The sequence below is a fragment of the Trachypithecus francoisi genome, unplaced genomic scaffold (genome assembly GCF_009764315.1).
Source record: "Trachypithecus francoisi isolate TF-2019V2 unplaced genomic scaffold, Tfra_2.0 Contig01461, whole genome shotgun sequence".
Taxonomy (NCBI): Eukaryota; Metazoa; Chordata; class Mammalia; order Primates; family Cercopithecidae; genus Trachypithecus; species Trachypithecus francoisi.
In genome coordinates, this window is record NW_022681433.1 from 17,938,154 (window position 1) to 17,961,551 (window position 23,398).

General features: G+C 45.5%; 1 protein-coding gene across 1 annotated transcript in view; it reads left to right on the top strand.

The window, feature by feature from the left end:
* The window catches only part of ATP8A2 (ATPase phospholipid transporting 8A2), a 649,053-nt gene that overhangs the window by 581,687 nt on the left and 43,968 nt on the right, over positions 1-23,398 (top strand). Inside the window, exons 34-35 of the mRNA XM_033236971.1 lie at positions 4,691-4,779; positions 11,613-11,717. Of these exons, the coding sequence (XP_033092862.1) occupies positions 4,691-4,779; positions 11,613-11,717 (194 nt within the window). The remainder of the gene's footprint in view (positions 1-4,690; positions 4,780-11,612; positions 11,718-23,398) is intronic.

A 23,398-nucleotide genomic window follows, 5' to 3' on the forward strand; every position in this document is an offset into this window, starting at 1 on the left:
CAACAACAAAAAAAAGACCTAAAACCATAAAAATCCTAGAAGAAAACGTAGGCAATGCCATTCAAGACATAGACATGGGTAAAGACTTTATGACTAAAACACCAAAATCAATGGCAACAAAAGCCAAAATTGGCAAATGGATCTAATTAAAGAGCATCAGCAAAAGAAACTACCATCAGAGTGAACAGGCAACCTACAGAATGGGAGAAAATTTTTGCAATGTGCCCATCTGACAAAGGACTAATACCCAGTATCTACAAGGAACTTAAATTTACAAGAAAAGAAACAACCCCATCAAAAAGTGGCTGAAGGATATGAACAAACACTTCTCAAAAGAAGACATCTATGCGGCCAACAAACGTATGAAAAAAAGCTTGTCATCACTGGTCATTAGAGAAATGCAAGTCAAAACCACAATGAGATACCATTTGGCACCAGTTAGAATCACAATTATTAAAAAGTCAGGAAACAAAAGATGCTGGAGAGGATGTGGAGAAATAGGGACACTTTTACACTGTTGGTAGGAGTGTAAATGGGTTCAGCCACTGTGGAAGACAGTGTGAAAATTCCTCAAGGATCTCGAACCAGAAATACCGTATGACCTAGCAGTCCCATTCCTGGGTGTGTACCCAAAGGATTATAAATCATGCTGCTATAAAGACACATGTACACGTATGTTCTTTGCAGCACTATTCACAATATCAAAGACTTGGAACCAACCCAAATGCCCATCAGTGATAGACTGGACAAAGAAAATGTGGCACATATAAACCATGGAATACTATGCAGCCATAAAAAAGGATGACTTCATGTCCTTTGCAGGGATGTGGATGAAGCTAGAAACCGTCATTCTCAGGAATGATGGTTAATTAGCAAACTAACACAGGAACAGAAAACCAAACACCACACGTTCTCACTCATAAGTGAGAGTTGAACAATGAGAACACATGGCCACAGGGAGGGGAACATCACACACCAGGGCCTGTTGGAGGGGGGGGCTAGGGGAGGAATAGCATTAGGAGAAATACCTAATGTAGGTGACAGTTTGATGGGTGCAGCAAACCACCATGGCACGTGTATACCTATGTAACAAACCTGCACGTGTTCTGCCCATGTATCCCAGAACTTAAAGTATAATAAAAATAAAAATAACCCTTTTTAGTTTGTCACCACATTGGTGGACAGCTGGTCCTGGGGCACTGGGGTGCACGTGATTAGGGGCATGGCTGAGGCTGATGCATTCACGAATCCTGATCCGCAGGTGCATGGGTGTCCCTTGTTAATACTCTTTCGTCTCAGTCTAGGCAGTGCCGCACAGCTCATTGGCTTTATAGTCAGACAAGCCTCCTATCCTGTGTCTGGCTCTCACCAGCTTGGTCCTAATGTATCAATAATTCTACCCATCTGAGCCTCACTTTCCTGTAATCTACTGCAGTGAGTTCCTAGGCATATGGCACCTAAGTAGTCAGTAGATCACCTTAGAAGGATTTCAGGACTCTGGGTCTCAGTCCATCTGTGAAAATTAGGCTGGTAGGAACCTTTCTGAGACACACTTTTAAAATTAGTTATATGTGTCACATTCGCAGCTCCCAGTTTTGAAGATCAGCAACAGAACAATACTTTCAAGTCTCTGTGTAACCTTTATTAGTTTAGGACGGACTTCATATTTTCAACAAGAGAATTCAAAGTTCATTTTCCTTTTTTCCCTCAGCAACTAAAGTTCTGAGTTTCATAATCTGTTTCTTATTGATACATAATATTTTACATATTTACAGGGTACATTTGAGTTATAATCTATTTTAAATGACACATTATTGTAAAATCACTGTTTCCTTAAATAAATACACATAGTGAATAATCCTGTATGTATCTGCACAAGTACAGCTTGAACGAGTCCATCTTCCAGGGGCCAAGCACCGCCTTGGGCATCTGTAGCATGAGCAGAACCCAAGGTCCCCTCTGGAGACCCTGTTTACCCTGGAGGCAGGACAACAGGATCTGGAAGGAGCAGGCTGATCCAATCCCTTTCGAGAGAGTTGAGTTTTGCCAACATACATGTTTTCTGTAGAAGAAACAGGAAATGGAGATACACAAAGAGATATGACAATGCAAATCACCAGTTGTGCCACCCAGATCCTCGTTGCCATGTACCGTTCCGTGCATTGTTCCTGAGCACGTAAGCCTGCCCACACTTGAAGGAGGCACTCTGAGGTCCATCGGGGCCTGGGACACCCCACTGTTTTTGAAGTCCTGGAGTGTTTTTGTAAAGGTCAGGAAATACCAAAACAGGACTACAGAAATGATGGTATCTATTGATATGTACTGACAAATGTGTAATAAAGATGTAATAAAGATGTGTACGTGTGGGCATACCTCATCTAGGGGTGACACCTCAAGTTTAATTTTGAAGCTTGGGCCAGTGGTGCTTCCTTTCCCACAACCGCCATGACAGGTCCTCTATGAGATGTTATCATAGAACCCATGTTTCTTAGTGGCAGTAGAATACGACATCTGTGTCAACAAATATAATTCTACATGACTTTAACTGCTTGCATGGAAATCCATTGTATGTAAGTGCCATGGTACATTTAATAGATTTTCTCCTGGGACATCTACTTCTGGTTTCTTTGATAGAATAGCACTCTTGTGAATATCATTGCACTTGCTTCTTTGCATGTTTCCTTCCTTCCGATGAAGACCTAGGATGAATTCTGAGAGATGTAATTGATGGGGCAAAATGTACTCACACATTTTTAAGGTTTTAAACTTTTCTGTCAGAAGGTGGTACTCTTGGTTGTTTGAAAAGGAAAGCAAGTCCTCCCATTCCAGGGTTGGATTTTGACTCTTTTCCTGTAAACCTCACTGCTTTTTTGTTTAATTGTCATAAAATGCCAACCACCACCAACAGGCCTATGTGAAGGGGCCCAGAGGCAGAGGGCTGGGGTTAGGCATGGCCTTGGCCAGATGGGGAAGCTGGGTGCTCAGGATCAGGGTAAGCAGGTGGGGATGCTGTGAGTATAGATGCTGGGCAGGGAAGCCCTGCAGGGAAGAGGGAGCAGTATGGCTGCAGTGCGTGTGGCCGTCCAGCTGGAGCAGAGGATGGAAACCGAAGAGTGGGTTGACTCTTGGGTGCCAGCTTGAGTCGGGTGAATCCTGCCCTCATTGTACTGCATAAAGGGAGCTATAAATCCAGGCCTCCGGGATTCTTAGACCCTTCCAGTCCCTGTGGAGGGTCCCAGAAGAGGTTAATTGTGTCTCAGGCACTCTGCTCTTCCTCCCTCTGTAAGCCTCACTCTCCTTTGCAGTGAGCTCTAGCGAAACGTCTAGTCCAGTAGGACCAAATGGTTGAGGCCTCCAGAAAAGAAATCCGGTGAACACGAAGGGTTTGTCACACTAACCTGAGTCCCTTTCTCAAGTGGCCCACCTTGTAGGCCAGCCTCCCAATTCCTAGCCAGCTGCAGGCTCCAGGCTTTTGCTCATTCAAAACCAAAATTGGGCCGGGCGCGGTGGCTCACACCTGGAATCCCAGCACTTTGGGAGGCCGAGGCAGGCGGATCACGAGGTCAGGAGATGGAGACCATCCTGGTTAACACGGTGAAAACCCGTCTCTACTAAAAATACAAAAAATTAGCCGGGCGTGGTGGCGGTGCCTGTAGTCCCAGCTACTCGGGAGGCTGAGGCAGGAGAATGGTGTGAACCCAGGGGGCGGAGCTTGCAGTGAGCCAAGATCGTTCCACTGCACTCCAGCCTGGGAGAGAAAAAAAAAAAAAAAACAAAATTGAAGGCATCTGCCCTACTCAGGCCCCCATCTCTGTTCAGAGTAAACTCCTCCCTCCATCTGCTTTTGCCCTAAGTTCTCTTTTCAACTCACCTAATATCTAACTTGGCCCTGCAGCTCTGATCCCCAAAACCCTCTCTACCTGTTCCCTCCCAGGCTATCCCTGACCAGCGTGCCAGGAACAAGGAAGTCTTGATAGCTGCACTCCTTGCTGCTCTCCCCTGTCCTTCATCCTTCCCCTTGGAATCTCTGTCCACCTACCCATCTCTAGCTACTGAAATCCTGTTCATGTTTCCAGGCACAACTCATACTCTGTCATCTTTAAGAAGTCTTCCCAGAAGCCCCATCGGATATTTTCGTGATAGGTGCCATATTCCACTGTGTAATGTAGATTGCACCAGAGGGTATTTAATTCCCTGAAGGCAAGGACTATAACTTACTCATCTTCCTTTCCTGGGTGGGGAGAACCATCATGCCTTGTACCAAGGACACGGGTCCTGGCTCTGTGAATGAACAGAAACTGAGAGAAAAGGAGCTGATGATGAGGGAACGGAGGAGCCTAGTGAGGCACCGTTTACTCCTCAGTGGAGCAGTGTTGGTGGCTCCAACAGCTCTCTTTAGGAAGGATTTAGGACAGCATCCTGATCGGAAGGGGCTTGAAGCACTTTATAAAAGAGAGGCAAGGACACACCTGAAACTAGAAGAAAGAAAGTGAGAGGAGAAAGGGCTGCAGAGAGGAGCAAGCCCCTTCCGTCCCCTTAATGGTCCTGCCAGTGCACGGGTTACCTCTCATTGCATTTAATACCATCTGTTGTTTTTGTGTTGTGAAATAATATTTTCCTTGATTAAATTGTGTTGCGCTGTTTTTGAAAGAGGACGTATTCAAGCAAGTGTCACTTCTATTTCTTGCAGGCAACTATGGTCCTGAGCTCCGCACACTTCTGGTTGGGATTATTTCTGGTTCCTACTGCCTGTTTGATTGAAGATGTGGCGTGGAGAGCGTAAGTTTAAAAGTGAAGCGGAGACCCCAAGTCTGGCTTTTCTGTCCCTAGAATTGTCTTTCCCATGAGCCCTGCTACAGGGTATGAGAATGACAGGAATTCGGAAGAAAGGGGTCTCCTGCCACCTGCCAGAAATGAAAAAAAACTTTTTTTTTCGTTTAACTTGTGCTTCATCTTGATATGAAAATATAGACAACCATAACAGTAGAAAAATCAGCGGGGCATGGCGGCGCATAGCTCTAGTCTCAGCTACTTAGGAGGCCAAGGTGGGAAGATCACTCGAGCCCATGTGTTTGAGGCGGCAGTGAGCTATGGTCGTGCTGCTATACTCCAGCCTGGGCCACAAAGCAAGACCCTGTCTCTAAATAAAAAGAAACAAAAAGAAAAGAAAAAAGTACAGACACAAAGGAGCCCTGGGAGAAACTGAAGATCAATAGGGAAGTTGCTTGTAAGGCAGAGCTTCTAAGTACACACCCATTCCATCCAATTGAGAAAGTATGACTCAAAACTCATCTCTCTTTGTATCATAAACTCAGTGCTAAACATGGCCTGGCTTCACTTCCCATGCTTAGAGGGAAGCTATGTAGGTAAGTCATTTAAAATTACAAGAATGAAGTATTCTTCATTTTTCCAAACAACTCAGAGTAGGAATGCTTTCAGTAAAACTCTTCCAGAGTGAGTTCACGGGTCTATGAGGAAACCAGTCACAAAGATGGCATGATCATGCAGGTTAAATAGGAAATCATTCATGTTCAATTTTGCTTTTATGTTTTAAAATATGTCATTTTCAAGATACCTTCTTACAATGTAAAAGAAGCCACTAAGTTCCAAGGTCATGTCGATTTTAATTTCATCCATGAGCAAAAGGAGGGGACCGCTCCAGATGAAATGGGACTGAGTTTTTTTCTGGTTTGACCCAATTTCTCCTACAAATGGGTGCCACCTCCTCTGCAAACTGAGACTCCGAGCTCGGCTTCACTTTGGGCAAAACACAATCATTTGGGGGCTCTGAGATAGAGAAGTGAGACTGCAGTACATGCCTTCCAGGAGCAGACATCAGGTTTCATTCTCAGCCCTCCATTCCTCCCACACTCGACGAGAATTTGTCTTGCCTGACAGTTAAGGATGGCTTTTGAAAAAGTCTTCCTTTTGGCATTGTCTTGACAACCGATGATACCTCATGCAAACCTAGAGAGAGGGGGAAAGAATATTATAACATGGATTTTCTTTTTTTTTCCCTCTATTCATTAAGTTTTTTAACTGTTAGAAAAATTAAACAATTCTCATTTCTTAAATCCTTTGATTTACCATTACTTCCATTTTATTTGGTAAAACCATGTTCTGCAAATAGCAGAATCAGAATCCTCGGAAATGAAAAGACTACTGCCAGAAAAAAATATTTTCTTAAACTAATAGATTACCGTAAGAAAACGTTAGTTCTGGCCGGGCGCAGTGGCTCACACCTGTAATCCCAATGCTTTGGGAGACCGAGACGGGTGGATCACAGGGTCAAGCGGTCAAGACCATCCTGGCCAACATGCAGAAACCCCGTCTTTACTAAAAATTAGCTGGGCGTGGTGGTACGCGCCTGTAGTCCCAGTTACTCGGGAGAGTGAGGCAGGAAAATCGCTTGAACTGGGGAGGAGGAGTTTGCAGTGAGCTGAGATCACGCCACTGCACTCCAGCCTGGCAACAGAGCAAGACTCCGTCTCAAAAAAAAAAAAAAAAAAAAGAAAAGAAAATATTAGTTCTGTTATTTTGCTCTTCCAACCAATAGGCCCAATTGTGGCACAATCTATTCCCTTGCTGAATTTGTTCAAAATCTTTGTTTTGCAAAGATAAGTCAGTTCTAGATAAATGGAGAATAGTCTTGGCCACATCAGCTGGCCTTTTCTATTTACGGTGATTGAAAACTTGTAACATGATTATAAATTAGTTTATTTTAATTCAGCTATCTCAAATTAGTGTCATTAAAAAAATTCTATTGAGACTGTGTATTTGCAGAAGACTTTAGCAATAGTCTCTTTCTTCCATCTGAAAGAGAATGTTTATACATGACAAAGTGTCTGTGCCTCTTTGTCCGTTTTCTGGTTCTTTTCCAGTGCGTTCTGAGTAATCATTCCCTGTCACCACAAAGCAAATTATCTAGTCCCTCAAACAGGACTTGTTTTTGGTTTCCCCTGGCACTATAAAATTAGCACCATTTACATTTTAACACGGATAAATCAAATGACGCTACTCCCAGCTTCACCATATGGAAAAAGTAAAAGTCACTTCCTTTCCAAGGAGTGTGCCAACTGGGTCAGAGAATAAACCTGGGCTCTGCAGTGAAGGTGCTGGAGGGGCAAGCAGGGGAGGCTGAGGGCCATCCCTCTGCAGCAGGAGCACTCGGCCACCCAGCACCTGGCACCATGGGCCCAGAACTCAGCTTTTCCTGGGAGCCAACAGCATCTCAGCTCTGGGCTGAGCCAGAAAGGCCCCTGCTGAATTCCAGAGGTGCTTTCTAAAATGGATTTTTGTCTTGTTTTATTTAGGGGAGCAGGGAAAATAGCATATATTGGCTGTGAGCTGGAATATTTGCCCAAAGCACATACATGCTCAGTTTGTAACATCTATTTAATATCTAAACTACCCTCACCCCTTTCCTCAAAAACAAGACATTTTTCAGTTTATTGGCGCATTTTCCCTCTGACTGTGAGGCCCACATTATGTCTCGTATTATTCTCCAAACCCAAAATACTTGTTTTTGAGACAAGTAAATTCAGAGGCCTCTCGCAAAAAGAGAAGGCCTGTTGTGAATCACTTACCTCTGAGAAGGCTACAGTGCTTCGCGGAGATTTCTCTTGCTGAATTGCAGCTTTAGAAAACGCTGTTGGCTGCTTCTTACCATGCACTGAACAAAAATATTAATCCTGCTTGTCCCCAACCACCCATCATCAGATTTGAGTTGTCAGGTATCTACCGAGACACGATGTCTGTGATGCACCTTGGGGTTCCCAGAAGGGGTGTGCCTTCGTGAGTGGGCACAGGGGCAGCTGTGATAGCAGTACATGGCGATGCTGGGAGAGCTTCCACAGGGGTGCTGCAGGCCTCTCATCTTGCCTTGGGCCCATCTTCAGGATGTTTTGTTTTGTTCCAAACTTTGGTGGTTATCTCTCTCTTTTGAAAGGGCTTTCAGGCCAGGCACAGTGACTCACACCTGTTATCCCAGCACTTTGGGAGGCCGAGGTGGGCAGATCACCTGGGGTCAGGAGTTCAAGACCAGCCCGGCCAACATGGTGAAACCCTGTCTCTACAAAAATACAAAAACTAGCCGGGCGAGGTGGCGGGTGCCTGTGGTCCCAGCTACTCGGGAGGCTGAGGCAGGAGAATGGCGTGAACCCGGGAGGCGGAGCTTGCAGTGAGCTGAGATCTCGCCACTGCACTCCAGCCTGGGTGACAGAGCGAGACTCCGTCTCGAAGGAAAAAAAAGACTTTTAAATTCCAGCCCAACACAGACCTGCCTTTTCAAGTATATTTCTGTGAGCACTAAAGAAAGTGAGTTGCTCCATCTTTCTACATTTTCCCCATTTCTTTGCCCAGTTTCTCGCTTCCATTTCAGGACCTGAGCTGTTAAGAGTAAGAAAAGAGAACCAGAATGAGGTAATTCAATCACTTTTTCCATGAAGTCTGTCGACTTTCTGGATGAAGATCCGTTATTAGACTATCTTAAGTCAGATTTGGCACGCCATAAAATGCCTACACTATTATCCCGCTAACCAAAATTTTCATATGGGACAAAACTAACCTACCTTTTATTAAAATAATTGATTGATTATATGTGATACCTGGCTAATGAGTATTTTTATTAGAAGTATGAAGTTTAAATTGCCCAGAACTATTTTAATATCCCTTCGCTTATATTCATCCAAAATGTTTACCAATGACAGCATGCTGAGGTAAGCTGCCATGTACCCACTCTCATCTAGGTGAAATTTGTTAGTATTGCTTTATAAAAATAATATAAGCTCAAGGCCACTGAACACAGAGGAACCCATTTCCTTTTATCTAGCTGTATCTCCTGTATTTTACCGTACATCAACAATATAGTCCCCAATTCCAGAATGACTTCATTTCCTTATTATAATCCCAGATAGGCAGTTAAATGGAAATAAGACGTAATGAGCAATTTCTATATACAAATGGGCCTTGATTTCTTTTAACTTTCTGACTTAACTAATTTCTTTGGCAGCACGTAACATTTATGCTTCCACCCACATTTCGAATTAAATGTTTCCTTTTGACTTGCTATTCTTGCATACAAAAGAAGAGTCCAGGGAAAGAGTTTCAGAAAAAAAAAAAGGATGGAAAGTTCAAGATCCTAAAACAATCTATTTCTTTTGAGTCTCTGAGAACCTGGAGACACCCTTAGGTGTATCTGAAGACTCAGACAACTCTCACACTCACGAGTCAGTAGCCAGCACCCCAACTCCGTCTCTTCTGTGCTCATCCAGCCCCTCGACGTGGGGTTAGAGGAAGCAAGCCCTGGGCCAGTAGGCAATAAGCCATTTACAGATAAGGGGCTCACTCTGTCAAAGCTGCTGCTCAGAACACGCCAAACCCCAGCTCCTGGTGAGACCTAAGTGGCATGCCAGTGGCTAATGCTTAACAACTGACTTTATAACCTATAAATATTAATTTTAGACCACTCACATGTAGCCTTTAGACGGGAGATTTTAGAATCAGTTTTTCTAATTCAGGCGTTAGTAGATAAAGGTGCTTGAGAACAGGGTTTTAAATTGCCAGCATCCCTTTACTCAGGTGCTATTAAATACACGCAGAAAGAGAAGTTGAATCATCCCCAGCATTGCAATTTAGTGTTTTCCAATAGCGACCAAGGTCCCAGGCTAGCTCACAGGGGCTAGCCTGGTGGAAATAGTTATCAAACTGCTGAGTCACTCTTGAATATGGGCGCAGTTTCATCCCCTGAGAGCACGCACAATGCCTGGGAGCACTGAGATGCTCAGACCTTTGCCCTTTAAGGCCGTGTTGGGATTGAGTGAAAACCGGCAGCTTCCACAGTGGTTTGGATTTGACCTAAGCTGTAGGTTCCCAGTGCCTAACCTTCCTATTCCAGCCTCCCACCTAGGAACCGCATTTCCTCCCAGCCCGGGAAATAACAATGGGGTCTGTTCTACCCCTGTGCAGGGGAAAGGGGAGAGGGAGGATGATGGTGGAGAGAGGGATCCTCGAAGAACCAGCAGTGCTGCTCATAGTAACCAGGCTGTTCTAGGACCCATGCAAGCCCGTGGCTCAGGGCAGGCGGGGCAGGCACTCGGTGGCCTTGCTGTCAGTCTAACCCCAGAAGCCCGGGAGATAAAAGACCACTTTCGGGGCCCCACATATTACATAATAATGAGCAGGGTACATTTTAACATCGTTTTTGACTCTCCTTCCCAGCAAACTGTTAGATATTTGCTCATTTATTGTTTAAATTAAAATTCCACAGGCTCTGCTTTGAACTGCAGTGTTTTATCAATCCTGAGTCTCAGGACACTGTTTGATGGAATTAAGGCATTACGTGTTAAAGCCTGTGTGGCTTTCCCTTGTTTACTTTGGGGGAGAGGATGACAGGGGCATAGACAGTGTCTCAGTGCTAATACTCCATTATAGATTAACTCGGAGTGTCAGGAGATGGCTCACATTATCTTAACAGGCTTTCTTCCCTTGAAGGTGGAGGGTGGGTGAGGTGGTACAGGACTCTGCAGGAAGACCCCACATCTTCGGAATGTTCCCACGACACTGTTTTCATTTCTGGGCAAAGGTGCTCAGTTTTTGTTCTCATTCTATCTTTGGGTCCTAGTACGTAGCAGGATCCTCACATGTATTTATATGGAAATTAAGCTGATGCAAAGCTGTTCAATCTGGTGTGTTACTAGTTTAGGAGTCTTTTCCCTTTACGGTTTTTCCCTCTTACATAACCTGTATCTTGTTAAAAGTCTTTTCACTTCGACTGTTTCCAACTAGCAGCTAGATTGTTTCCAACTAGTGGCTCAATTTTAGCTTTGTTTAGTTTCCATTTGATGAAGATTCTGAGATCAGCCAGTTATTGTGAAGTATTCATCTTAGTTTAATCAGTAAAACAGTAGAGGGAACTCTTCCTACCATTCAAGACGAGTGGGCTGTCTAGGCTGCGGGTTATTTCATACGTTGTATTAATGCCACTGAGGCCTGCATGTGTGGACTAAAATGGTAAGTTGTTGCCAGAGGAAGATGGAAAACCTGTACTCGGGATTTGTGTTGACTCCACGTTTCAGGTCGATGGTTTTGCATCCAGAATATGCACTCTAGCATCCTAAGCCCTGTGGCTGCTGTGGCAGTGGCTGTTTTCACACGAAAGAGGGAGGGAGGAAACTCGCTAACCCCTGGGATCTCTGACTGTAGTTGGGGTCCTTGGACCAGGCAGCCAGTGCCTGTTCACGGAGTTGAGGGTTTAAAGTGTCTTCTGAGTTTTCAGTTCCTGCCAAGAAATGCTTTAGAGGCAGACCCTAGGTCTTCGTGAACCCCACCCAGTTTTTGAGCAGCGGGCTCCTCAGCACACTTCCAGTTCTTTGCGGGGTGGGGGTGACTCTTGACATGCATGATCCAGGTCTGGTCTGCAGCACTCAGGATGCTTCCGGGCTGTGGAGGTGGAACCCGGGTCATGCATGGAGACTGTGAATGCTCCACCACTTCCCGAGCCTCGGCCTCCACCAAAGGGCATTTGGCTGTGGCCTGAGAGGGGAGTGGCCTGTCTTTCCCAGCTGTGTCAAGTCTCTCTGCCATGTTCTTTTTGTCTTTTCCTCATAATACAGAGCCAAGCACACCTGCAAAAAGACATTGCTGGAGGAGGTGCAGGAGCTGGAAACCAAGGCTCGAGTCCTGGGAAAAGCGGTGCTGCGGGATAGCAATGGAAAGAGGTGGGGGAACTCCGTCCCAGTCCGCACAGAACACGTGTTCTCCCGGCCCTGTTCCCTTCTTCCTTCCTGTATTTCTTTTTCTCATCTTGGTGTTCGATGGGAGCACAGTGTGCTCAGGTTTAAGAATTTTGGTTATTCTCAGATTTAAATCACACTCTCTCAGTGACCACATGAAACCTAAATCTCTGGAAGTCTCCAGGTAAGACTGGGGGTTTTACTGGATTTGGAGGTGAACAAAACAACCCATGTGCAGAAAGTCGACGTCGTGGCCGATTATCTCAAGGTGGAAGAGTTCGGGGTTAGGAGTATTACCACCGAGGAGTTAAAGCCAGGCCTTTGGATTTCAAACCCAAGTCTCGTACCCAAGCATGAGTCTCTGCGGTGAAGGTTTGCATGTGGAATAATGCACGTTGTTACTCAGGTAAACCTTGTCACATTCCTCTTCAGCAGATCTACGTGGGGGAGTAGTTTTTAGTGTTAACGTTTTCTGCTGGGGGGTGAAAGGAATCGTGTGAACTCCTGGAACTGACACTGCTGCTTGCTCGCCTAATTCCTCCTGAACGCGAGCCTGCCCTTCCCCACAAGGAACAGCTGGGCCTGAGCGCAGTTTTCGTTTCATCACAAGACGTTAGAATGTCGTTAGAGTGCACTCTGTTAAAATCTTTGTACCATCAAGGGAAATTTCTCTGGGCCTAAGAACAGTTTGCAGGGTACTGGAAAGCTATTGCTCTGTTAAGGACATGGAATATCGATGACATTCTGAGTACAACTCTCCTAAAATGCTTAGAAGGAAATCAGTAACTGTTAATGAAACAAACATCAGAAAATCAAATACTTACAGAGATCCTCACTTTGTGTTTTGCTTTATATTGTGTTTATTTGCACCATCTTTTAGAGCAATGAAGACAAAGCAATTTTGTTTGTTAAAGAGAATGCAAACGTTTTGAGAGGCTTTCAAAATACAACTTCAAACAGATTTTAGGAAAGGGATGATGGCAGAGAGTTGAAGTTGTGGTTTTGTATTTATTTATGAGTTTATTTTTTAGTCAGTTTATCCAGCATTCATTTTATAGCAGCTATGCTAGTCTCCTTCTGGTCCTAAATCTCTGTGGGCTCTCCATTTTCTACAGAATAAAGTTCCAGGCAGAGAAGTTCAGAACAATACCCTGTGTGAACCTGACTTCACGTCTTTGCTGGTGCTTTGTCCACAGTCTGAAGTGCGCTCACATTTCTTTCTGTTACTGTCTTCTTCACATATTCAGGAGTCAGAGACATCAGTCTTGTTGACATCAGTCAACAGGACGAAAAGCACTGTGTTCCATAAGCTTACGTTTGTGAATATATGGGGATGGGGGCTGATTTTACCGCAGATGTATGTGTAACCACTATGCGTGGTCGAGGCTTGTTGAGGGCTGTTCTATCCGTCAGACAGCCGAGGCATAGGACTGAGAACCTCTTCAAGTTTCAGGCACCTACCATGCTCTTTGAGACTTGAAAAAAAAACATCTTCATAGGCTCCAAAAATTAGGGGGCAGGAAATTAATTTCATTTCTGCATAATGAAATTAATAAATATGTAAAACTCTGTAAAATGCGTATCACTCTTAACTGTTAAGCTTAGTAAGCACAGTAAGTTTATTATACTTAGAAACAACTTACAGGCTCTCTTATATCTCAGGTATACACAATGATTGCTCAGGGGGCATAAGTCATTTCTAAATAAAATGAGAATTTCAGAGCAAAATTCTGAAACTCCTTTCAAACATTTTACAGGAAAACATGACCTACAATGTGGTGTGAGAATGTGCTTTAGCGTGTTTGTTCTGATGTGAGGAGGGGTCATCTGGCTTGAGCAATCGAGAAAGGCTCCATGTTGGAGATGGACGAACACCAGGCCCTTGAGGTTGGGAGGGTCTTGAATGGACAGAACTGCCGAGAATCCGATTTGGGCAGAGGGAGTGGCACATGCCAAGGCTCAGGTCCAACACTGTGTACAGGGACCAACCACCCAGTTTGGAGGGCCATGTGCATTTTGCAGAGATATGGAACCTGCGTTTGAATTCTGGCTTTGCAACCTACCGGTGAGGCCTTGTGCAGGATGCTTCATAGGTTGAGATTGTCTCTTCCTCTGTCATAGAAGGCTAATATTTTCTTTGGGGCATTAGGGTTTGTGAAACATGTACAACGCAGCATATTACCTGACCCATCTGGGGTGCGTAAAAGGTCAGCTGCTCATCCTCACTTGGGCAGGAGAGTCATGAGCTGTCAGCCTTGAATTGTATTGACGGGAGTTGTGGGCTGTCAGCCTTGAAAGAGTGTGTGAGCCCATTTTTGCTTGTTGTTGATCAAACGAATGTTACTTTTACAATTCACTGATCCTGTTCAAAATTCACTTTTAAACTTTCAAATGGATATCAGAAAATAAGAGTTTAAATGTGGCTTCCTACCTTCTACATTTAAAAGTCTTATTTTCTGGTTCCTTGTCAATGTCACTTTGTAGTTCATATGATGGTGTGTGAGTGTGTGCGTGTGCACATGTGCATGGGTGGGTCTGCATGCTCCCACTTGGTTGCACCATTTTCTTTTTCTTCTAGTCCTAGTATCTTACTTTACCCTGGAATTCCTAGCCAGAACATAGTTTGGGGACTCCACAGCTCATCCTCCTCAGGAACCCCCTCCCATCTGTTTTTCTCACTTCTAATTGCTCACAGATTTTCTGGGTGGTCCATCTGCAAACTAAATAATGGTGGCGTGCCGCTCTCTGCATGGAGACTGTGCTGTCCTGCTTGGCCTCCTGAGCTGCCTCACAATTGTTCTTTTACCACCTTTGCTTTCTTCTTTCACACCTGCTTAGATTCCTGAGGGGTGGCGGGTAGACGCTTCTTCAGCTCTGTCCTCCCTTCTAAAGACCCTATAGACCCCCGCCTCTTTGAGGGGTCCTGAGTGCTTTTGGCTCTTCTCACCCCTCCCTGTTCCTTCTTTGCTACCCTCATCTGATCTTTCAGCTGATTTGTGTATCTCTCTAGCTGTTACCCGCACAGGAAGCTCTGTCAATATTTGCTGACTGACTGGCTGGCAATACCAAAGTCTAGTGAGGTGGTAGTGAGGAAAGGACGGTGACTTCAGTGCCAGATGAGCTGACACACGGGTGTCTGGTGTGTCAGCTCGTGTGTCAAATGTGCACAAAGTGGCCACAGAGAGATGCTGACAGTCACCAGGCCTCCAGGGAGGGGCAGTTTATCTCATTGCTTACGAGTACAGCTAACATAGACTCACACATGGAGAGGCATTTGTGATGTAAGATTAGCAAATCCTATCCTTGCAAAGATGCACAGGCCAGGAGCCCATCCTCCCTGAAGCCCACCGCCTCTCCTGCCTTCCTGTGCCAGCCAAGCCGGGGCACCCCTGGGGGTCCTCAGCATCCCTAACCCCAGGGGCTTACTCAGCTCAGTCCTGACGGCATTGCTTAGGGCCCCTTAAGGGACATTCTGACAGGTTATGAAACCCAGGTCCAAGTCACTGGCAAATGTTCTAGCGGTTTTTCTTAGGAATGTAATCACAGGAAGTAGAACAAAAAAAGTCTTTATGCATTAATCTTTTTAGAAAACCCTCTTGTGCCAAATTTACAATTACAATTTTGAAATTGTAGCAAGGGATTCTAAGTTTCTCTTTGTGCCTCGTATTCATTCAATAAAATATTTTCATCTAACGTTTTATTGAACTTGTCTAAGCCCCATCCTTTTATACTATTTTGATAAAGTTAAATTTTCATGAACACGCTTCTGCACTTTCTCATTAGTAAATCTTGTCTCCCAGAATCAACCTGTGGAATTGATACTTTGATAAGCCTGTTCTCATGAAGCAGCAGATAATGAGAAAGGGTGAGATAAGGGAATTAGATATCCAGAAAGCAGAGTGAAGAAAGTGCTTCAGGGAGTGAATAAAAATGTGTGTCTTGACTTTAGTTTGTTCTTCTTGAAGGAGTGTTTTCCACGATGTGGTGTTTGTGCACCTCGTGGACACTGGACACATGACGATTTGGGCTGATCCGAATACCTTTTCCCAAACTGTCGTCCTGGTAATCCCTACCCGGGGAAGCAGGAAGCCCCCTGTACCGCACATGAAATAGTCTACCCTGCATATCGTTATTCTGAGTGTCTCAACAATGAGGAGCTAAATGGAAAAAAATTCCTTGTTTTATAACGTCTTGGTAACATCTTTCCCTTCTTTATTCCTGAAGTGTAAGCCATGCAAATTTCTTTCCTGGTGAAAGAAAATCTATCTTTGGCCACTCACCTTTACAGATATAACATAAACCGATGACAGCAGGTAAGATGACAGACTTTTGTTCTTTAATGTTTTTTGGAATGAGATAAGCGGTTGCCCTGTAATATTTTAGGTACAATGGCAAGCAAGAAAGAAAAGGGGGAATATATTTGTTGAAAACATCTAGTTTTTGAGGTATGCGTAGCCTGAATAAACAAGGAGAGCTTGTTCGATTTCTAGATCGCCTTTCACTCCCTTCATCCCAGTTGGTGGGAGTGGGGTGGGGTGGGGTGGGCCCAGGGCTGATTTCCTCCATTGTCAAGGGCAAACAGACCCAGCTGCCGCCCCTGCCTTCGCCAGGAAGGCAGTGTCTTCCCCTTAAGTGCTTTCCCTGGGTGTAGCTTACGCTGTGACTTTGGAGAAGGTAGCTGTGTGGCTGGTCTTCAACCTTCTGGCGAGCCATTGCCTCGTCTCCCTTCAGTTTTGTGTTCTGTGAACATCTGTGCGTGGCCCTGTGACCCAGGGTAATCTGGACAGCCCATCACCGCCAGGGAATTCAGGAGGGAAACCTGACTCTCTCCTCCGCCCAGGCGCCACGGCCGCTTGCTCTGCGGCTTCCATTTCATCCAGGCTGCCTCTAAACAGGGCCCTGGTCACAGCCTTGGACAGGTGGCCAGGGATCCTAATGGAGCTCTCTCTGCTGAAAAACAGGGACGGAGCCTGAACCACAGCAGCAGGATTTCAAACAAACCCAAGATTGTTCCTCCACTGCAGGCAGTGCTCTCGAGTGCTCCTTTGAAAACCAGCCGTATTAAAGAAAGGAAACAACACAAACTCCCCAGTGCATTCGGAGTGAGTACTCGACTCAGAAATACCTGCCACGCTTTGATCTTTCACGGAAATCCTTTGATCTTTAAAACAGCATTGAGAAAGCTGTTTGGAATCATCACACCTCTAAGTCAAAATCAGTCCCACTGCCAAGCTGAGCGTGACGCTGAGCCAGCCTGAGGCAGGAGGGACGCTGGCCTTTTGCATGAGACGACGACGTTGCCTGCTTTAGGACGCTGTCACTTTAGGAAATCGGTTTTCTCACAGTACTGGCCGTTGGCAGTGCACGTGTGGTGCGTCTTCCTTTTGTGTTCGCCCCACCTCTCCCACGCTTTCCTCCTCAAATATCTATTACTGGCTTTTTGCTAGCCAAAAGGATAGGAAATTAGGGCATCATTTCAGCAAACCTCTCCAGGCCAGGTGGCAAATGTCTGCTTCCAGCACCTGGTTGAGATTTATTTTCCTTCCAGCTGCATTTTTTCCAGGACTCTGTCATGAAGCAGAGAAACGAGTGCAGACGGTGAAGACAGACGACCTGAGCTGGGCTCTGGCTTAGCTGTGTGGCCTTGGCTGGGTTAGTCACTTCTCTGAACTTCAGTTTTCTCATCATACATTTACTTGGAGGTTTAAATAAATAATGCAGATTAAATCTATATCATATGTAGATGTTCAGGAAGCGTCCCCTAACTGAAAAGCTGCATAACAAGTACATTTCACTGGCCATGTTTACCATCTGACACGTAAGCCTGGGGAAGATGCGAATGCAGCAGGCTCTCCGAGTTGCATTGTCGGGGTGCGCCCCCTAGTCTGAGGCAAAAGGGAGAAATCTAGCAGAATCCCAGGCACATGGGAGTGGTGTGGACGATCGGTCGTAGTGAATGTTGGATGGGGGCTTGGGGGGAACTCTAGTGAGTTCTGAATCTTGTGGTCTCCTCAAGACAGCCTTTGGATTACAGCTTCAAGGAGCTCCTCTTTGTGAAGAGGACAGTGTACCCAGTCCAGGCTGTCCCTTCTGCCCCAGGGTCTCCCGCCGGCCTGCCCCTGTCCATCTGAGCTGCAGTCTGTCTGTACCATCTATGCCGGCCCTCACCACTCCTCCCAGGAACCAGCCCTTCCTTCAGAGTCCCCTGCTCCATCGGGATGAATTGTTCCCACACTGCAGACTCCCTCTTGGTGTCTGCACTGTCCCCTCGTGTCCTGAGCATCCCTGGGTGCCAGGTCTCGACGTCTTCCCAGCATCTGTGCAGTTTTCCCCCCGGTCCCCTGCTGTGGTGCCCATCCCTCTTCACCTACCGTCCCACAGCTGAAGACATCCTCTGTGAAGCACAGCCTCATCATGCCACCTTCTGCCCTCAGCCCACCACCTGCTGAGCCAGTGCAGACCAGAGCCACAGTGATTTCCGCCTCTGCTTCTCTTCTGACGTGTACGACCTTCAGCCTCCACCTCCCCGTCCTCCCCACACTGTGTCCTTCTGTGGTTGACGCTACCCTTGGCCCTTCTTGATTGACTGGTTTTATATGACAGTGTCGCACTGTGTCCCAAGCACTGGACCACGTGTGGGCTACTCAGGGGCAGCAGGACAGGCCTTGTCCTGGGAACAAATGCCATCCACCTCAGGACACACTCTCTGATGTCACCAACTTCCCTGCTGTGCTGATGGCAGCCTGGCCTTCCCTTAAAACACTCATTTTAAAAGTTTTATTTTCATTATTCAAATATTCAAGCATACACAGTGGTAGGGAGATGAGCACAATAAGGTCTTATGAAATCATTGCCCAGATCCAATCATTATCAAGATTCTGCCAGAACTGCTTCATCTCGCCCCTTCTGCTCAGAGTCTTTCTTTCCAGAAACATAAAGCGAATCCCAGGCATCATGACAGTCCACCTACGCTTTAGGGGGCATCTCGAAATACTCCACGAGACTTTATAACATCTGTGATACACAACATGCTTGTTTATGTTATTAAATGTGAAAGTCCAGTCCCCATGATCACATCTAACAAGTTAATAATAATTCCTTGGTATCAGTCCAACACCTAGTCCATAAAAAGACTCTCTGGATGCCTCAGCCCTGCCTTTTTAGGATTGGTTGATTGGTGTTAGGATCTGGGCAAGGTTCGCACATAATATTTGGTTTCTGTGTTCCTCAAGTTCCTCCGAATCTGGAGAACCTTCTCTTGTTTTTTTGTTTTGTTTTTAAGATACAGGGCCCCATTAGGTTGCCCAGGCTGGGCTTGAGTTCCTGGGCTCGCTCCATCTTCCTGCCTCAGCCTCCCAAGCAGCTGGGATTACAGGGAAGTGCCACCATGCCGAGACCTGTCTTCCTGGTTTTTAGTGCCATGGATTTACTCATTATGCTCCACTTTAGTTTTTTGGGGGGGCTTTTTTTTTGGTTTTTTTTTTTTTTTTTGTCATAACACTGATCCCCACATGCAGCAAATGAAAGTTTCTTCATGTGCAGAAAAGGTGATGAGGACTCAGAGAGATGGAGTCACGTCTGCTCATTGTCCTCATTGTCACCCAACTAAAGAGAGGCAACCCTGCATCTTCTTACTTCAGGCCTCTTTCCACCAAGCCAAGATATGGAGAGCCACCCAAATGCTTGCATTTGCAATTACATCTTTATTAGAGAGACTGGAAAGCCACGGAGCCCCCAGAGAGACCAGGAGGGGTGCTTACCTTCTGGCAGGGTCTACTGAAAAGGGTCACAGTCTGCTGTCTGATGAAGCTTCGTGCAGAGTCCAAGGAAGCTAGAGAATTATAGTTGCATGTTGTTGACTTTTAGATCCCTACATGTAGGAAGAACATGGACCAAGCAGAGAAATCATACCCTCCCCCCAAGAAATGCTGAAGCCAAACTAGTGGACAAATTCAGAGCAAAGACAGAGAAAGGAGTGCGTGAAAGAGGCTCATTTTGTTTGTTTGTTTGTTTTTTAGATGGAGTCTCGCTCTGTTGCCCAGGCTGGAGTGCAGTGACGCAATCTCAGCTCACTGCAAACTCTGCCTCCCGGGTTCAAGCAATTCTGTGCCTCAGCCTCCTGAGTAGCTGGGATTACAGGTGCCCGCCACCACGCCCGGCTAATTTTTGTATTTTTAGTAGAGACAGGGTTTCACCTTCTTGGCCAGGCTGGTCTTGAACTCCTGACCTTGTGATTCCCCCACCACCACCCCGGCCTCCCAAAGTGCTAGGATTCAAGGCTTGAACTACGGCTCCCGGCCGCGGCTCACGTTTTGATATGGCTCAGAAAAGAGAAGCCTTGCTAAAGAAGCCAATTTCCACCCACAATCACCTTCATGGAGCCTAGTATGATCTATGAAAGAAATTAATTGAATGCATTTAATCTTGTAGAGCGAAGAACCTTGGGCAAAGCCGAGTGCCGCAAACATTTTAGTTGAGACAACAGCAAGAGTTCTTAGGAGAACAGCTGGAGAGCCAATGAGGCTCCCAGGCAAAGCCAGTTAAAGCTCTCGCCTTGCTGACAAATACTCGCGACAGGTCAGGAAATGCATTAGTGGAACAAAGGGAGTGAATGGGGCAGGAAATTACCGAAAGGCTGCCCGCATGACCCAGCCGGGATTCTGCGGACTGTTTGCATCCACAGGAAGGAGAGGAGGAGGAAAATAAACTCTTCAGAAAGTAAAACACCTCATTAGCATTTAGTTAATGCCTAAGCTGCCTGTGTCAACTAAAAATAATTGATTCTCTGTTATTTTAAGAATGTTAAATTCCAAGAGCCTGTTGTTATTGTTCTTATGGACCGATGTTTAATAATTAGAAATTTTTAAAATTAAATACCAGATGTTATTATTAAGCTTCTTGTTCAGCTTTAAAACGGTGCTGCAGCTGTATCAGATGTCTAATCAGGAGCTTAGCTGCTTGCTCAGTGCTGTGATGAAGAAGTGCGGCATGTTTAGGAAACGCCTGGAGAGAAAATGGGAAGAGGTGTCCTGGTGATGGAGGGAGGTAAGCCTGGAGGAACCACCAGCGTTAGTGGTTTGCTGGTAACACAGCCTCAGGCTGTATTTCCACGATGACTTGAGTACATTTCCTTTTTTGAATTATGACTTAAATTAGTTCCATGTCAACTTTCTCTATTTGCCAACAAGACTTTTCTTCAAGAACCATTTTTACTGATGAATTTATTGTCCGTTCCGAACAAAACTAGTGTGGACAGCTCACTGTTTCCCTTTTTAAGAAGTAATGAAATATGTTAATCCCTTTTGGGGGAAGATAGTTTTATTTAACCCACTTGAGCAGCAACAGAAACATTTAAAGGTAGATGTGCAAAAAAAAAAAAAAAAAAATTACCATTGTATAGGTCACGTAATTTGAATAGCGACATTATACATTCCAGGCAGGGATTCGTTCTTCAGGAGGTTCTGGGATCTCTTTGCTAATCGCTTTTCTCCTGCGTTATCCGTGAGTTGTTTGCTTTTCCCTTTGGCTTCCCGTTTTGCCTACCTCCAACTGTGACTGATCTCTGAGAGTAAGACATTCCAGCCTGAAAACAAATAGGCAGGTTCACCCAATCTGAAACTGAGTTACAATTTAGATGTTATCTGAGAATAACCGGATTCTACTGTTCATTTCTCAATTAGCCTCTCCCTAAGTTCTTACAAAGGCGTAGAGAAGTGTAGACTCCCAGGCACCCCAGCATTCAGGGTTAAAATGACTTTGTAGTGCATCTGAGAGAACTGCTGGATCCCCGGGACGTACTGGACTGTTAGAGGGGAAAGGAAGCCTCGGGAGAAATGCTGGGTGTTTTCCATTCATATTTGATGGCTGCTTTTGCACACTACAGCACAGAGCATGCCCTCCCAGGCCCCTGATGTGGTCTCTGTGGTAAGGTACACTAGTTCTGTATCTATAGCCAGCCTTTGGAAAGCCAGTCAAGGTCCCGTTAGATCACAGGTGAATGACATCATTGACCTTGTGGTTGAGAGGAACTTGGAGAATATGTAAAAGTTATCACTAAGAGATGGTCATTGTAGCAGGAATCACTGCATTTAGCAATAGATGTATTGGATTTTTGGAGATATTTCTCTATTAACAGGAGCAGAAAAAAAAAATTATTCTTGGGTTTAAAAAAAACTGGCATGGGTCTCAGGCTGGTATCCCTAAGAGTAAATTCTTCTGTAGACCAGGACACGTGAGTGACTGTCACACAGCCTGGATTGTTAGTGATTCAGTGAGTCCCAGTGAAGTCTTCCTTTTCTAATAGGGCAGTGATAATATGATTATTCAGTGTTTATTCTCTTTCTCCGGCAATTAGGATTGGCTCAAGGCCCCTTAGGTGGTGGTAATTGGGCCTTCACAGTTACTAATGAGTAAACATGTTGGCCTCATAGCAAATAGAGCCAGTGATTGGCCTAATGTGGGGCGAGTCATTTATGTATCCATGCAACTGACATTTCTTAAAAACGGAGGAAGTGCCAGGCCAGACTCCGGCCTAGAATAAGAGAGGGAATTCCTACTGCGTTAGAGCTCACCTGGTAGTGGGAGACAGTGAGTGGTGGCTCTTAGGAGGAAAATGAGGCAGAGGACATAATGGGGAGTGAATGGCTGGGCTGGAGCAGTCAGGGAAGCCTCCTAAGATGACGGTGTCAGGGAAGAAAAAAGTAATGTCTTTTCCTCATGCATTACAAGGCTCATGGCTGACACTCCTGTAACAACAGTCAGAGTAATCAGAGAAAAGCATAACAGACTGACTTGTCAAAGTTTTATGCGACATGGGAGCCTTCAGAAGTGAAGACCAAAAACCCAGGGAAAAACGTATGTATTTTTATGCCGATGAAAAACAGACAGTCATGGAAAAAAGTGATTGGACAAAAAGGGGGGGTAATTTATCAAGTGTGGGGAACTCAGCAAGACCTGTCTTTTGGAACTGTGGGCCTCTCTACGCAGCCCTCCTTCCCGCTGGGTGTGAGGCAGGACCGCTCTGGAACGCAGACCTCCTCTCAGGGAAGGAAGGTCAGGAAGCTTCTTCATGACCATGCTTCCCACTGAAAGGTAGGGAGGGTCAGAGCAACCCTCTTGCTTTTGAGGCCCTCTCAATCTCCTTCAGTTCACAGTGCTCAGGGTCATGTTTTCTGAGCCATGACAACCTTTAAACTGAGACCTAAACAGGCAGTCAACCAAGAGGAGGTCGGGAAGGAACATTCCAGGCGCCAAAATTTGATAGGAAGGCCTGCAGGGGGAGTGGGAGAGATGCTTGGTGTGACCAGTGCCTGGGAAATGCATGACAAAGTCATCTAAGAGATCTAAGAGGCAGCAGGAGCCAGATCACCTGGGCGTTTGTGAGCAAGGTCCTAGAGCATTGAATTGTAGCCACCAGGAAACATTTCCATGGAGGGAGTTTAAGCAAGGAACATACAAGACACAAATTTTTAGAATGTGTGATTACCATACCACTTAAAAGCCATAGTATCCCATTCTCAAATTTAAAAATTGAGTAAAATCTCTAGCCAGGCACAGTGGCACGCACCTGTATTCCCAGCTACCCAAGAGGCTGAGGCAGGAGGATCACCTGAGTCCAGGAGTTTGAGGCTGTGGTGAGCCGTGATTACACCTGTGAACAGCCACTG